At 37.9% G+C, this 16371-nt stretch overlaps 1 protein-coding gene across 3 annotated transcripts in view; it reads right to left on the reverse strand.

Moving 5' to 3' along the window:
- The window catches only part of rbm44 (RNA binding motif protein 44), a 45344-nt gene that overhangs the window by 11183 nt on the left and 17790 nt on the right, over positions 1 to 16371 (reverse strand). The window contains exons 4-10 of one of the 3 annotated variants that reach the window (XM_057852988.1): positions 15186 to 15238; positions 14997 to 15110; positions 14723 to 14855; positions 10402 to 10430; positions 10256 to 10322; positions 8399 to 8465; positions 8210 to 8317 (exon numbers count right to left, since the gene is read on the reverse strand). In XM_057852988.1, the coding sequence (XP_057708971.1) occupies positions 8210 to 8317; positions 8399 to 8465; positions 10256 to 10322; positions 10402 to 10430; positions 14723 to 14855; positions 14997 to 15110; positions 15186 to 15238 (571 nt within the window). The remainder of the gene's footprint in view (positions 1 to 8209; positions 8318 to 8398; positions 8466 to 10255; positions 10323 to 10401; positions 10431 to 14722; positions 14856 to 14996; positions 15111 to 15185; positions 15239 to 16371) is intronic. The other 2 variants (XM_057852990.1, XM_057852989.1) reach the window with 2 other exon arrangements.

The raw sequence follows: 16371 nt of genomic DNA on the forward strand, positions 1-16371 counted from the left end.
AGTTTGTGTTGTGCGTGTATGAATACAAACATGGCAAGCAAGTAAGATTTTGTATATTATGATGAAGAGTGTTACTTGTGGTTTTCTTATTATAATGGTGCAATTTTGTAAGCCGGTTTTTGTTTGCAAATTTGTAAAACAAAACAAAAAAAATATTCAAGGCTTTTAGGTGCGCTTTATGGTGCAGAAAATACGGTACATTGTATGCCTCCTAAAAAATCCTTGTCATTTGACTTGATGTTTGACATCACTCATTTGTCCCAATTTAATGGCATCACAATTTGTATCTACTGGACTGTCTCAGAAAATTAGAATATACAATATTCTAATTTTTTGAGACAGTCCTGTGTATATATACAGGACTGTCTCAGGAAATTAGAATACACAATATTCTAATTTCCTGACTGTCTCAGAAAATTAGAATACACAATATTCTAATTTCCTGAGACAGTCCTGTATATATACACAGGACTGTCTCAAAAAATTAGAATATTGTGTATTCTAATTTTCTGAGACAGTCCAGTATTCACCGTGCAATTTTGGATCAAATGTTTTGCTAGGCCTGTTGCAATAAGAAATTTTGCTGGGCTAGATGTTGTCTCATAATTTATTGCCGATATGTGATAATTTAGTCAATTTTTTGGGACTACTTTATCCACTAACGTAGTGACAAAATAACCTAATTATGTAAGACTCATCCAGAGTGATGACTTTTGTTTTCTGATTTGTCGTTTTGTTTTTTGAAATTGTAATTGTGCTTTTTGATTTCTTTTGTTTACAGAAAAATATAATGGTAATTCATTATGAGAAAGACGATGAATAAAAATTCGCTTTCGCCACCACTTTTTGCAAAATGTTTTTCCTCATATCTATTCACATAAAACATTTTTCTTGTAGGCATGTGCCGGTTATCGATTTCAAGGTTTCCCGTGGTATGAGAACGTCATGGTTTCAAAACCACTAAAATTATCCATCATACCGTAGTACAGAATTAGCTATTTTTTATGTCCAAGATATGCAGCGAGAAATCCGTGGCTTGGAGCGGCAGCTTTCACACTTCCCCCTCCGGTTGTTATTCTGTCCTGTGTCTGTCGGTGACACTACTCCGTCGCTTTGCTGGAGAATAGACACAATACCTGAAGGTCGTGAAACTACAAATGAGCGTCCCCCCCCCTCAAAAAAGACAAAGTCAGTAGTACGGGAGTACTTCGGCTACCGAAAAGAAACAGACGGCCACGGCTTAGAGTAGGAAAGACACCAGGACCATGATCATCATCTGTCACTTTACACAAAATTCAAGGTAAGTAATTGTTGTCCTGAGTGTTCACTCCAGCATGTTTAGTGTGTCTAGCGATGGTAAAACAAATACTATAACGTAAACTTGTTAACGAGGCAGATAATGTAGCTAGTTAGCATGCCAAGACGGCTAACTAGTTTCCTCTCTACTATTAGCCTATTGCTGTAAAGTCTTGGAGCTAACTAGTGTCCTCTCTACTATTAGCCCACTGCTGTAAAGTCTTCCACCATTGGAAAGCCTGTGGTGTTTTCTTCTCTCTGGTAACTTTCTGTGTTGAGAGAGGGTGGGTGGGTGTGTAGAATGTGTAAATAATGATACGAGTCATACACACGTGTTCTGTCTCTTACTCGCTCTCCATTAATATTCAACTAAAATATTAACAGTAGAAGTGGTATGTGTTTTACATAAAATCAATTTGATCATATATTAATTCCAAAAGATCTTGTTTAATGGCAAAAAGTTGTTTTTTTTTTGTAACCCATGCATCTTAAAATAACACATTTTAGAGCTCTAACAGCAATACCATGATACCATGAAACCGCAGTATTTTTGCTTAAGGTTATCATAGCATCAAAATCTCATACCGGCACCTGCCTACTTACTTGACACCAACAAGCTCTCAGGAGTGTCAGAAAACGTGCGATAAAAGAATATGTACCGTTATACCTCGACATACGATGGCATCGACATATGATCCTACGTAAAATTTGACTTGTCATTTGCAGTGTTGTTAATAACGGCGGCAGAATATTACGATGTTTCTAGTTAAGTCTGAGGATGTGAAGGAGTGCATTACTGCAATTTAGTTGAATAAAGTGCATGTTATCTCATTTTGTCACATATCTGCCTGCCTGCCTGCCCTGAGAGTGCAGAGCGGGGGTGGGGACCCTTCCCGGTGGTGATGCTATTGAAAATGCGATGATAATTGGCTAGGTAGCTCAGAGCGTTACCATAGCATTTGCGTTCTCGTTAACATTAACATTTTGCCTCGCAAGTGTCATTTTAAACTCTCAGGGAATTTTTTTTTTTTTTTTTACATACAGTTCTTGGCGTCCAGATGGTGACGATATACACAAGTCACGGTCCAGTACGTACCTTGGTACTGGCTTCACAGTTCGGTGCGGGCTCAGGAAAACCAAAGGCTTTTTTCTCACAGCATTTGAAAGTTAAAAGTTTGTATGCCGTTACACTCTTATACAGGTGAAATGTAAAAAAAAAAAAAAAAAAAAAAGTCAAAAGTGTGACCTACTTTTTTTGGGAGTGAAAGAATCCGTTAAATTCAATCAGTTATTATAAACATCTTTTAAGTGAAAGATGTTCCAGAATTTATGATGTAATAACATGTAGGGATGTCCCGATCCAGGTTTTTGCACTTCCGATCCGATACCGATATTGTTTTGCACTTTCGATCCGATACCGATACTGGCCGATACCGATACCGGCCTATCTGAGCACGTGTTAAAGTTTAAAGTTGTTTAGCCTCCTTACTTAGTTGTCAGACTCATGTTGAAAAGGGTTTTAGTACTCTTGATAACAACTAGCCAGCTGAATTAGGTTTGAATGAGTTTGAATAACACACAATGGTTGGTAACAAGAAACTGACCTGTTTATTCAGTGACAAACACAAAACATTCTAAATAACAAACAGAAATGGCATAGTCAGTCAGTAAAACGTGCAAATAATATTGTAAACTGTCAGTGGAAAATCCCACAAACTTCCCAAGCTATTAGATGCTTTTAATGTTTCGTGCATTAGTTACAAAAATTGTATAAAAAGCCTCTCAGGTTTAAATAAACAACTATTTCAGTATCAAGTTAACATTTTAAAACAGTAAATAAAATACTCAAGTCCCCATTCTGTATCAGCAGCTTTAAACTACATTCAATTCATTTAATTTTGCGAATCAACTGTTAAAGTTGTTAAAATTGCTCCCGTTATTCCATAATTTCCCTTCTGTCTACTTTTGACATGTGAAAGTTTTAAAACATTTTGAAGATAGATTCAAGTCAAGATTTTGCCGATTTAGGAGTATTTTAGATAAAAAGTTAATTAGGTTCGCTTGGAAGGTTCACTACAACAGCCTACAAGGGAAGTCTCCTGCTTTAAGATGGCGGCTGTTTACTAACGCACGAAGTTTTCAATGCATGTGTTGCCAAAGGCGTCGAGTCTGTCATTTTGCATCTAGTTCTATATACATATGATATCTATTAGACAAGCATGATGTTTATGCTGCATTCCAGATAGGTGGGAAGTCGGATTTATCCCACTCGGATGGTACCAGTTCCGACCTCAAAGCGTTCCAAGCAAATGTAAACAACAATGATGGCTGATCGCGACGAGGTGTTTTTTTATTTCGGCCATCCAAAGACATTTTGACCTCCAGCGAACCTGCCTTCCTATAAGCGATCAAATAGTAGAGGAAAAACGACGGCTGCGTTATAGCCCACACTGTAAACTGCCTTTTTTTAGTTACATCCTTTGCTGATCGTCAATATAAAATCATAGCACAACAAAGATGATGTTGGACTTTTCCGGCCTCCGACTAGGAAAATATCATTGGAACGCCACTCGACTGGGAGGTCCAAGTCGCGAAGCCGGAGAAAAAATAACTACCCCGACTTCCAAGTTGTTTCAATCTGACGTCACTGGACAAAATGGCGCTCAAGAAAACGTATTGAATGATAACACAATAATGAAGTAAATCAAGTTTATTTGAGACGCCATGTATTTTTTTCTCATACAGTGGATTATCTTTGTTGTGCTATGTTTTTATATTGACGATCGGCAAAGGATGGAACTAAAAAAAGGCAGTTTACAGTGTGGGCAATAACGCAGCCTTCGTTTTTCCTCTACTATTTGATCGCTTATAGGAAGGCAGGTTCGCTGGAGGTCAAAATGTCTTTGGATGGCCAAAATAAAAAACACCTCGTCGCGATCAGCCATCTTTGTTGTTTAAATTTGCTTGGAACGCTTTGAGGTCAAAACTGGTACCATCCGAGTGGGATAAATCCGACTTCCCACTTCTCTGGAATGCAGCATAAAAGTGTTGGATGGTGCGTCTTTACTCACGAGCAGTGTTGGGAGTAACGCCGTTATAAATACGTTACTTTCTGGGAGAAGTAATTTGTAACTGTAACTAATTACTTTTTAAAAGTAAGATTAACAACACTGGCCATTTGTCTCAGTGTTGAAAAAAGGAAAAAGGTGACACTTACCATTGATATTAAGAAAAAAATGATAGAATAATATGAGTGTGGTGTGCGCATCAGTGAAATGGCTCGACAATATGGCCGGAATATGTTCACGATCTCAAGAATTATTTTATTACTGTGACATCGAGTCGCCAGCTTCGTCAAGCTTTTAATCATTTATTTCAGAACTTGTGCAACACAACACGGGTGATGTCCTCTGTAGCCGACACCAACAACAACATGAAAAGAGAAAGCGTAAACTCTGCCACACCTCTCTTGCTCTGTCGTCAGTCTCACGGTGCATTTAAGAACAGCATGCAAATCACAACCGCCACATTAGAATTATTACTAGTAGTAGTAGTAGTAGTAGTAGTAGCAGTAGTATTATTCTGATTTGTATTTATAATTTATTTGTTTGGCTATGTGTAATTGCATAGGTTTTTGAGCTGTGGAACGTATTAATTGAAATATGATGTAATCTTGTGGGAAAAAACCTGATCGACATGCGAACATTTTGGCTTACAAACCAGGTCCTGGAACCAATTAAATTTGTATCTAGAGATACCACTGTACTGCTTTATTTTGGTACTGTAAGCTTGATTTGACTCCAACTACTCAGGCATTGACTCCAATGCAGTACCTTTTTCGTGCGACAATGTGACGCGAAACAACTATCAAATACAATAACGCAATGAAAAGCGAACTTGAATGAGTGTGTAGCACTGATGAAGCAATCATTTTTTTTCATGTAATAATAGACATTTTTAGACAGGCTGCTGAGAAATATTGCGTGCCTAACACTTCCAAGAATTTTCAAGCACTTAACGCAAAAATTCACGCATATTTCAAACCTTGAACACACAACATTAAAATCCAAGCATTCTCATGGATTTCAAGCACCCGTACGAACCATGTAAAGTTTTTTACCAATCACTCAATCTCACTCCTAATCACTACCAAATTCATTGATGTTATCCGCAATATCAATTGTGAACAAATTAATCAAGCCCAGAGCGGCACTTTGGAGACCCGTTCAGAATATATATATTAAAAAAAAAACAACCTCTAGTCCCAAAAATACGGGACTGTACTAGGGCTGGGCGATATGGCCTGAAGTACTTATCACGATAAATTGAGCAGATTTACCTCGATAACGATAAATGACGATAAATTCGCCCAAGCGGACTGTTATATAATTTGAAAATTTGAATCAATGCATGGAATACAAATTAACCGTTTCTCGTTAAATTTATTTAACCAGCTTTCAATTTAACAATTGCACATGCAGTCTAAACATTAAGTATTAAAAAAATCTTTTAAACAATAATAAGAATTCTAGTGTGAACATTTATAACAGCTTGTATGACTTGAAAAATGCAAATTATAAAAACCAATATGACGACTGTGCAAACATGTCATTCTAACACAAATGACTTGCAGCTTTAACAGTACACTTCAGACAACTTATTGGTAATGGCTGCTGTGACATAATTATTCAACACAAGTGTTTACGTCAAGGTTTCAGGGTTTTTTTTCCCCCCGAAACATTCTTTATTACATGCACCCCCCACGCACAACCAGATTAAAGCTGTATTGCTCTGATGCCAATGAAACATTTAAGGTTTTATGATGGCAGAATAAAGCAAACACATACAGAAAAATAGCTGTGGCCATTGTGGCCAACTGTCATATTATATATAGGCTTCACTTTATGCTGAGTGGCAGTGCTTTACCATCATGAAAGCTTTCAGAGAAATCACACAGAGATGCCATATAACGCGACATGATGATTGCTACATGAAGTCAGTGCCCAGTCCACTCATTAATTTCAGCCGTTTTGACAAGGTTAGAGCCGCTATCCGACTCCTTCACATTCATTTGTAGCCGGTTAGCCGCTAGCGTTAGCCTGTGGCTTGGCTACCAGAAGAAAGCACTGAAAGCATCCTCTCCTGATATCGTGAGAATCAGGGAGGACAGCAGGTGTACAGCCCGTCTGCAACCCGGCAAGAGTTTACTTAATGTTGGGTGAAAGTTTGGCGAAGCTAACTTAAGCCCGACTCCATCCCGTTTACTTGTAGCGTTAGCCACTAGCGTTAGCCTACCGGGCTTCTGTTTGTTTGGCTTCCTGAAAACCACTTGACTCCATACGTAAGCACACTGTCTGCTTTCTTTAAGGGGAATGAACACAGAGTCAAAGCGGGATGAAAAGACTATATTTTCTTGTTTTATTAAATTACCGAATTTACCGACATGGTCAAAATTACGTCAGTCATCGTGAAGAATTTCGGTGCCGATAGATTTTCGGTTTACCGCCCTGCTCTATAGACTGTACTGTAGAAGGGTTTCCCCTACGTATAAAAGATTGTGCCGTTAAATTACATCCTAATTTATAATTTGTATAATTTAACAATACGTCTAATATATATAACTAATTATTTACTCACTATTTGCCAGAAGTCGTCTGAAATAGCACATTAAATACAAAATTGTTCCTTTACGTGCTTTATTTTGAAAATCACATCTGTTGTCATGTTGCAAGCTTGAGTCTGACTATGTTGGCGCGCAGTCGAGAGAAAAATCCACAGAAAGGTATTTAAAGTTAATGTAATTCTGGTTTGAACCTGTAAAAAACTACCTTAATATTGACATGATGATTAGGTTCTTTTTGGCGTGTGTTTCACCCGAGTCGTCGCGTTCTAGCATAGCATTTGTTCATTGCTGATGTAACTGGTTGTAATTTCAGATGAGTATTTTGAAGTATTTAGAAAAGATTTCAGATGAGGATTTTGAAGTATTTAGAAAAGATTTAAGTTTTCAATGGACGAGGGTCCTTTAACAGAAGGACTATTATTGTTGTGGTAATGTAGTGCATACAGTATTAGGGCCAAATTAAAATAAGAGATGTAAGTCAGACTATTGCAACGAGGAAAGACAGTCGTATTATTAAGTACGGGTAATTTTACGTACATGTACGGTAGCTCAGTGCTACGACGAAGCATAAGTATAAATTCTTTTATTGATTATAATATTTAAGGGTTTCCTTATTTGTTAAACAGATTCTAAAACACAAGATGCTTTTAATATTGTTGATTTTAACAAAGGCGGCAACGGGCTACGTGAAGTACGTAGCTGCTTATTCAGCTACATTAGCCCTACGTAATGATTTTTATTCTCATACCATTAATTCGACATTCTCATAGTAATAGTTCGACTTTTTTTCTCTGGCCTCATCTAAATCAAATTATTATCCATAGAATTATTTATGCTAATGCTTCATCGTAGCTCCCAGCTAAAGTACATGTATGTAAAGTGCGTAGCAGTTTACAGCTACATTACCCCTACATAATAATACTTTTTTCCCCCCTTGTAACAAATTTAATCTCGTAGTCATTTTATTAATTTATTCATTCATTTTTCATTTGGCCCCAATACTCAAATAACTAAATATAGAATGTCACGTTTTGAAATATGTTATTAGCCCGGCTAATATTTCTAATAGATCTTTGTTATGGTTGTTGGAATTTTTTTTTTTTTTTTTAATTTTTATTTATTTAAAAAAAAAATCTCATTAGTCATGATATGAAGCACTTTCGCCGCAGCACAACATGTGGGGTTATCCAACTTCAATGCAGCCCACCACCAAAACAGCTTCAAAAATCCTATGGTAAACCCTGCTGTAGGTTGTGTTCATTAGCAAGCTTAAGGTATCATATAACATACCTTTTGACATCTCTGGGTGATTTTCCACTTTTGCCGGGAAGGAGGATGGATGAAAATCTTCCTCAGCATCATACCACAACTCACCCGTGTTAAGGTCTTGACATGTATCTGTTGTCCGCAGACAAGGACACAAACATTCAAACCACCAAATGCTTTGAAATAAATGTGCGTGCTTTTATTTATGCATACTTGACTGGCTTTGTCCAGGAACATTTGCTCTAACTGTGTTGGTGTTCCTCGACGTTCCCCCAGCATCCTAGGAAACGTAAATCAGTTCATGGAGAATATTAACAGGGACACTCCAGTCATTTTGACTTGTTTCTAAATACATTATACATATTTGAAGTGCTAAAAAGATGCATATGTAGTCTTCAAACAGTGGTTATGAACCTTGCTAAAGGTTAACGAACCCCGCGAGTTTCAAATGTGCATTTACCGAACTAGATATGTGCCGATCAGATCACATGGATCGGAAACTGGGCCGATCGCACCATTTTTCAGAGGATCGGAATAGGGTGAAAAGGATTGGCTTTTTAATTTAAAAAATATTTTTATGTGTTTCTGCTTCATGCTCGTACAGTTTCTCTCTCCCTCCTGCTGCATTTCTTGGTCAGCAGTGCCCTGGAGTTAGCTATTTAAAATTAACAATGATTGACACATTTGTAGCTTTGATCTTGCCAGAGAAGCTCCACCATCAAAGGCCCAAATATGTCAATCATCATTTAGCTTGTTAAACACTAGCGGTAGTGTGCTGTGGGAATTCATTGTTTAAGTAAGAGGCTTTTTGCAGCAGCGTGAGCGTCAAAGCGTGAGCGGATTTAAGTGGACTCAATCAGTGAAGCATTTGATAAACAGAAGCATTTTTTCTACAGTGTTCTTATATAGTTCGTGTTGTTCATATATAGCGTTTGACCTTTGGCTTTGACTTTTAATACAGTGGTAGACAACAAAGACTGATAAAACAAAGCTGTGAAAACTATTGCCCTCATTTTTTTTTACCGTACGATAAATGGACTCATTGCATATCGCGACAGTCTGTTTACCGTTTCGAAAAATGTTTGCAGTGGACAGTACCAAGCCAAATCAATTAAGACTTCAGTTGAAGACTTTAGACCCCTATCACATTGATAAGCCGCTTGATTTTTTTTTTCAGCGAAAACGTGCCCAATATTGCCAATAATTGTCCTGCTTTGTCAGTGTTACATCAGTACACCAGCGAGCACAGTTAGCATTATATAAGGTGGCATACCAAGTTGCTCACTGCAAAACAACCCCACACTATAGCAAAACATCTAATACTACCAGCAGCAAAAATATAAACGGTCCCTCTGTTCAATGACACTGACATTTTTGTTCTACTCATTTTCGTTTTTTCGGTCAAACTGTTTGGCATAATGTACTCATGAGTTAATGTTGCTAATCAATTTGAATAAATTATCTATTGATTTTATGAAATTTTATTTTTCAGAAGCAAATGGTCAAAAATGTGCCTTGAGTGTATTTTTAACAGTTTGGATGTGACTTTTTTTCCCAATTCAGGCAAATTGATGCACTTCAAGTCTTTTCTGTTACAATCAAAACAATGTTAATAAAGTTATCCTGTATTGTATGTGGATCGATATTTTCGTTAATATAAAAAAGGACACAATGTCATGCAGAGGTGTGCTTATAATATTAATATTGTAGAGAAATGATACTATTTACAGTGGCGGCAGAGAGTTATGGGGCTGGGGTTTGAAACGTTTACGTCTTCGTGGTGGGAAGAATATAATTGAGACCCACTGCTTAAAATGAAGCCTTTCAGCAGGAGTGGGAAAACTATTCCACAAAGGGCCGCAGTGGGTGCTGGTTTTTGTTCCAACCGATCAAGGGAACACCTTTTCACAGATTTGGTGTTTCACAAGTGTTTTATAATGTTTCCGCTGAAAGCAAATTGGTTCAACTGTCTGTGCTGGATGGGTTGGAAGTTGGAACAAAGACTAGGACCCACTGCGGCCCTCAAGGAACGGTTTGCCTACCCCTGCACCACAGCAACACTCAGCTTACCTGGCTGCTCTCTGGTAATATTCCACCTTTATCTTTTGTTTTCTCACTCAGTGTCACACTGGACCTTCTTCAAAATAAAATTAAAAAGTTAAGCATAAAACCACAACTCAACATAATTGAAAAGGCGAAATAGAGACACTACAAACCCTTGATTCTCAAGCACATCACCGATGCTCTAAAGAAGAAAGGATTAGTAGATCATTAGGCAGACATTCAAAACCAAGTGACAAGTGGATTCTGTCATGTTGAAGCAAGTTAAGGTTTTATGCAACATTCCTCAGACAGCACCTTTTGAGTGTTTTAAGCATTTTGTCAATCTAACACTGGTTTTACACCAGGCGCATCTGCGGCATGTCGGTGTTATTCTTGTTTAAAAACAATTCACATTCTGAAGGCGGCACGGTGTGACAGCAACATGCAGGCATGACAATGGTTGCCTGACACAGCCAGACTATTCTCCCTGTATTTTTCAAACACTGTGAGAAATAGTCTGGGACCCAGCCCATTAACGGCCTCTCGAGCAAGGTACAAAATCAATCGTCCAATCAGATTCGCTTATTTGCGTGACGTGTTCTTAACGAGTAATGTCACTCTTGCGCGCCGAAAGTCGTGTCTACAACAACACAGATGGCGGACGGGAGAGCCGAGAATATGTCCAATCCGCTGTAAAACCAGTTTTAAACTACCAAAAACACATCGAAACAAGTCATTGACAACAGTCAACATGGCTCGCGCTAGCCGTGTTGAATAAACTTCTCCATTCTCCGCTCACGCTAATTACTTGTCGCTTTAACAACGTCACGTCTGCCCGTCGCTGATTGGTCCACTCCGCTGTCTGTTTACTGTGGCTTGCTCCGCCCTCGGAATTTGAATTTGAAACGACTTAATTTTCTCCCAATTAGTCAGATGACTATTTTTACGATTAGTCGACTAATCTAATAATCCCCCCCCCCCCCCTTTTTTTTTTTAAACTAATTTAGCAAAAAAATTTTTATAAATGCTTATTAATTCACAAAAACATTTTGGAACACTTAAATTCTTAATTAAAGTAAAAAATAAACATGTAAATAACTACAATAAATGACAAATAAACAATGAGTTCAAATGCTGATAGAATTAACTAGTGCAAAAGAATGGAATGTAAACAGATTCAGAACACTGACTTTGCCTTTCCAGCATGATTCAAAACAATTCTTAAAAAAAAAAAATCTAGCATAATATTATAGTATACTACTACATACAATAGTAATGGTAAATGGTGTTATACTTGTATAGCGCTTTTCCACCTTTCAAGGTGCTCAAAGCGCTTTACACTACATCGCCATCTAATTATTCATTGCCAATCAGATTTTTCATAAAGGGTATCATTTTAAAACTATTCTTAGTGTAGAATCTGAATTCTGAAGCATGTGGGATTAACTCCAGAAATCGTTATTTATATGACAAAAATAATGTGCTTTTATTTTGAAATGGTCACCGGAAGTACATTTGCTAAACCACCAACCGTAAGCTTTACACTCCGCAAAAAAGCTCTTTTGGTCATTGCATTTGGTGTCATTAATCAATTTTTTTCCTTTTTTTTTTCGTTTGCAAATGCTGTTTACCAGCGATTTTTCATGTTTAAAGTGTCACCTTTTAACTGCAAGTTTGCTTTTTGGAGAAGACTGCCAATGTTTTATAGCAGGCTAAAGTTTGTTGTCTTTTTTCCCCATTAGCCTCAATATAGCAATGCTAACGTTTACAGTGTTTAACTCATTTGCTCCCAAAAACCTATAAATATGTTCTATTTTTAATTGTTTCACTGTCCAAAAGACCTATTTATATGTCTTTTACGTTTTTTTTTTAACAAGAGACACCTTAGGTTCTGATTCAACTTAGCTCCAAAGCACAAAGCTGAAAATCCATTTTAAAGCAATAAAACTAGCCACTGGAGGGCAGTGGCGCATTTGGTAAGACCCCCAACCCGATTCAACGGAATGAATGGCCGGCCGCAAGGCCGGGGCGCTGGCGGAAGACGACAGAATGGACATCCAGGATGCCAGGCGGCGGACGACCGAGCACAACAACCGGGAGGATGCCCGGGATGCCAGGCGCTGGACGACCCAGCAGAATGACCGGCACCACCAGTGCAGCGGACGATTTGTGCTGGAAAGACTAAAAAAAAAAATCCATCTTCATGAGACAGGCGCCGATGAGGGAAAAGTTTAACCCGGCCGTCGCGACCACAACAGCGTCATCTCTCAGTTAGTTATGTGTAAATAAATGCTTACTTTGCGATCAAAAGCTCTATTTGTCCTGTTGTTTATGTTATTTTGTAAAACGAAAACATTATTCAGATGTTTGGGTTGTAACTAAAGCAAAAAATAGCAGTGTTAAAGTCAAAGTTATGTTTGAAATGTATGCATTTACAAAAAGCTCAATTTCTGTTTTTTCATCAGAAATTGGAAAATTGCTCAAACTAAGTTATTTTCTAGTGCTGATTTCTAAAGAATTGAAACATTTATGAACTAACTTTTTTTCCTGCTGAAAGAAGAGAGTCTAATCTTTCTTTTGGTTGGTTCCATGTTTATATAGCAACAGAACAGAATTTTCTGTGGGCCTTGCAAAATCAGTCAAAATCCAGTAAAACGGCCGGGAGCGAAGGGGGATGCACCGGTGAAAATGGCTGGGAGTGAATGAGTTAATATAGATGGGTTTCCTTATTTTGTATGTCTGAACTTTAATTCCACGGTGTGTTGATGATCAATAAACATCTGTGAAAAGAACTGGAGTCTTGTATATGATCAACACGCATATACAAATGTATGCACGTACGCGCGCGCGCGTCGATAAAACGAAGCCGTGAAAATTACTGCCCTCATTTTTTTTTTTACCGTACGATAAATGGACTCATTGCATATCACGACAGGCTTAGCAACTTCAATAAAACATGTCGTTAGTTAGTTAGATGGACTTACGATCTGCCAGCTTGTAATTGTTTCCTGTCGTCTTCCAAAATTACAACTGGGTGAAAGTGCTGTAGGTGTTCATTCACAGCCTATGTGCAGCCAAGAGAATGCCAAGCTCCTTTGTTTCATTGAAATAAGTCAGTGTTTTGGCCACTCTGGTGCGCTTTTTCTGGTTTTGTGCCGCTTTACCCTTTGCATACCAAGCATCCGACATCTAAATCTGAATTACAGAGCAACATGTTCCTTTGACGCAGAACTTTTGAAACCTCAATGACTACTTGGGTCTACTCCGTCGCTCCGCCATCACCGCAACCCAGAAGCATAATTCAGCCCTTTCAATATGTTGATGCGTCAGCAACACGACACGCTACAGACGCGCCTAGTATACAACTCCTAGCAAAAAGTATGGAATCACCAGTCTTGGACGAGCACTTACTCGGACATTTTATCATGTAGAACAAACTCAAGATAAAAAGCTTGAAAAAATGATGAATTAGCTCAAAAGTGCAACTCTTTAGAATTCAGAAACACTAAAAGAAATGAATAAAAAACATTGTGGTGGTCAGTAAATGTTACTTTTATAGAGCAAGTGCAGGGAAATATATATGGAATCACACCATTCTGAGGAAAAAAATATGGAATGATGAGAAACAAACAACCCTCAGGTGATGATGCTGGAACCTTTGTTTGGTGCTGTTCTGGTGAGATTTACAAAGATGACTGCCTGAAGAAAACATCAAAATTCCCTCAGTCCTTGATGATATGGGGCTGCATGTCAGGCAGAGGCACTGGGGAGATGGCTGTGGTTAAATCTTCAATAAATGCACAAGTTTACATTGAAGTTTTAGATAGCTTTCTTAACCCTTCAATTGAAAATATGTTTGTCGTTTTCCAAGATTACAATGCATCATGCCACAGAGCTTAAACTGTTAACGCATTCTTTGGAGAAAGACTCATCATCATCAATGTCATGGCCTGCAAATAGCCCAGATCTCAACCCTACTGAAAACCTGTGGTGGAAATTGAAAAAAAAAAAAAAAAACGGTCCACAGCAGGGCTCCGACCTGCAAGGATGAGCTGGCGTTGCCAGGTCGGAGTGCACCAAATTGATGAAGAATGCTCATCAAGTCCATGCCTCAGAGACTGCAAGATGTCATAAAAGCCGGAGGTGGTGCTACTAAATACTATAAATGTGTTTTGATTGTTATTTCTTTGTTTGTTTCTCATGATTCCATATTTCTTTCCTCAGAATGGAGTGATTCCATATACAGTATATTTCCCTGCACTTGCTCTATAAAAGTAACATTTACTGACCATTGCAATGTTTTTTATTCATTTCTTTTTGTGGTTCTGAATGCTAAAGAGTTGCAATTTTGAACTAATTCATTATTTTTTCAAGCTTTTTATCTGAGTTTGTTCTACATGATAAAATGTCTGAGTGATTGCTCGTCCGAGACTGGTGATTCCATACTTTTTGCTAGGAGTTGTATTACCTAGGTTACTGAGTTCTATTGCTCACCACATCACAGTCAATTGCCAAAGGTTTCAGATGATTCAGAGGAATCCCTGCCAGGATCTTATCTCTCATCTGATTGTAGTCAGATTCGAGTTTTTGGAGAGCGGCTGGAATACTGGCTGGAGACTCAGCTGATCTGCAATGACAAAGAATAACACTAACATTCAACAGCTATCTTCTATAAGCATATTTGCTCATGTCGTAGATGGTTATGTAAATGACACTTAATGTTAGAAATCATTATCACAAAGGTTCCACTGCACATTAAATGTCTTACAGTTGATATCTGCTGCAGTGCTGTCTAAACATGTGATACTCCAGCGCAAGGACACTTAGCTCTGCTTTCTGAGCACGTACAACACAGTGGCATGGCTTTACTTGGTGATTCAGTCTGGACCAAATAAAAAACAATCATAAAAAATAACAACATATTAAGTCATTCAGGAAATTTGTTATGATTTGATACCTCTTTTGATCTTGGCTTCTCAGTCCCTGGGTCATCACTAGATTAGTAAATTCCTGAAATACAAAATGGAAGCCAGCAACTATTAACTCATTCGCTACCAAAGCCGTACAGACAAAAATGTTTATGATGTTCAATTGCTCATCACAAAGGAATAATAATAATAATTTTAAAAATGAGGCATTTATGATGAAAGATTTTTATTTTTATAAGTTTTGTGTTACTGTAGCCTCGGGATGTGCCATCTTGGGCACCCCACAATTCGATTCGACTATGATTAAGGGAGCTCCAATTCGATTATTGAACGATGATCACGGTATTGACGATCACAGTTATCACTAGGGATGGGAATCGAGAACCGGTTCCTATAGAGAATCAATTCCTTGCGTTTCAATTCGTTTGACACTTTATCTAACAATTCTCTTATAGATTCCAACCAGCACGAATTACTTCACGTAATTTACGCATGATACGCACCCTCGATTCACCAGGTAAGACTACGTGATTATTCAAAGAGGGATCATTCACCAAGTGTAATCTGGCATGAGCTGAGTGATTTTGCATGGATTGATCACAGGCCAGGTCATTATTCATGAGACTACTTAAAGAAATGGTGATTTTTCCAAAAAAGTCTATTAATGTCGATCATATTCCTCGCCGAATACTCTATAAGACAAATATAACACATATGCATCTAAAATAATCCTAAACTATTTAATTAGCAATTTTTTATACTCATTTCGGTCGGTAGTCCACCAATCTGTGTTTTTTTCAGAATAATTTGAATTTTGTGGGTCGTACGGCCAATTTGACTACTGATTTTACACAAATCAGTAGGATATACCTCCGCATCCGATGGTGGTATTTTTGTGTTGCTACGACTAACGGATGTAGATGATCCAAATGACTTCCCGAAATGCACCGGACGACTACAGCCAATCAGCGTATTTTCGCCCGTAATTTGAGTTAGGATGGTCCCATTGGTCCAAAACCACTTTTATTCTACTCAGTATCAAAAGGCTTTTCCATAGAGTACCCCGACTATGTCTAGGAAGTTCACAAATCCAAGTTAACGGAGGATTGTGCTAAAATTCCTCTTATATTGTATGGGATCCAACCGTCCTTATGTAATTACACCAACATAATTATAAACTTGTTAATATTTGGGACAAAAAAAGAGATACTCTGC

This window comes from Corythoichthys intestinalis, chromosome 12, assembly GCF_030265065.1.
Source record: "Corythoichthys intestinalis isolate RoL2023-P3 chromosome 12, ASM3026506v1, whole genome shotgun sequence".
Taxonomy (NCBI): Eukaryota; Metazoa; Chordata; class Actinopteri; order Syngnathiformes; family Syngnathidae; genus Corythoichthys; species Corythoichthys intestinalis.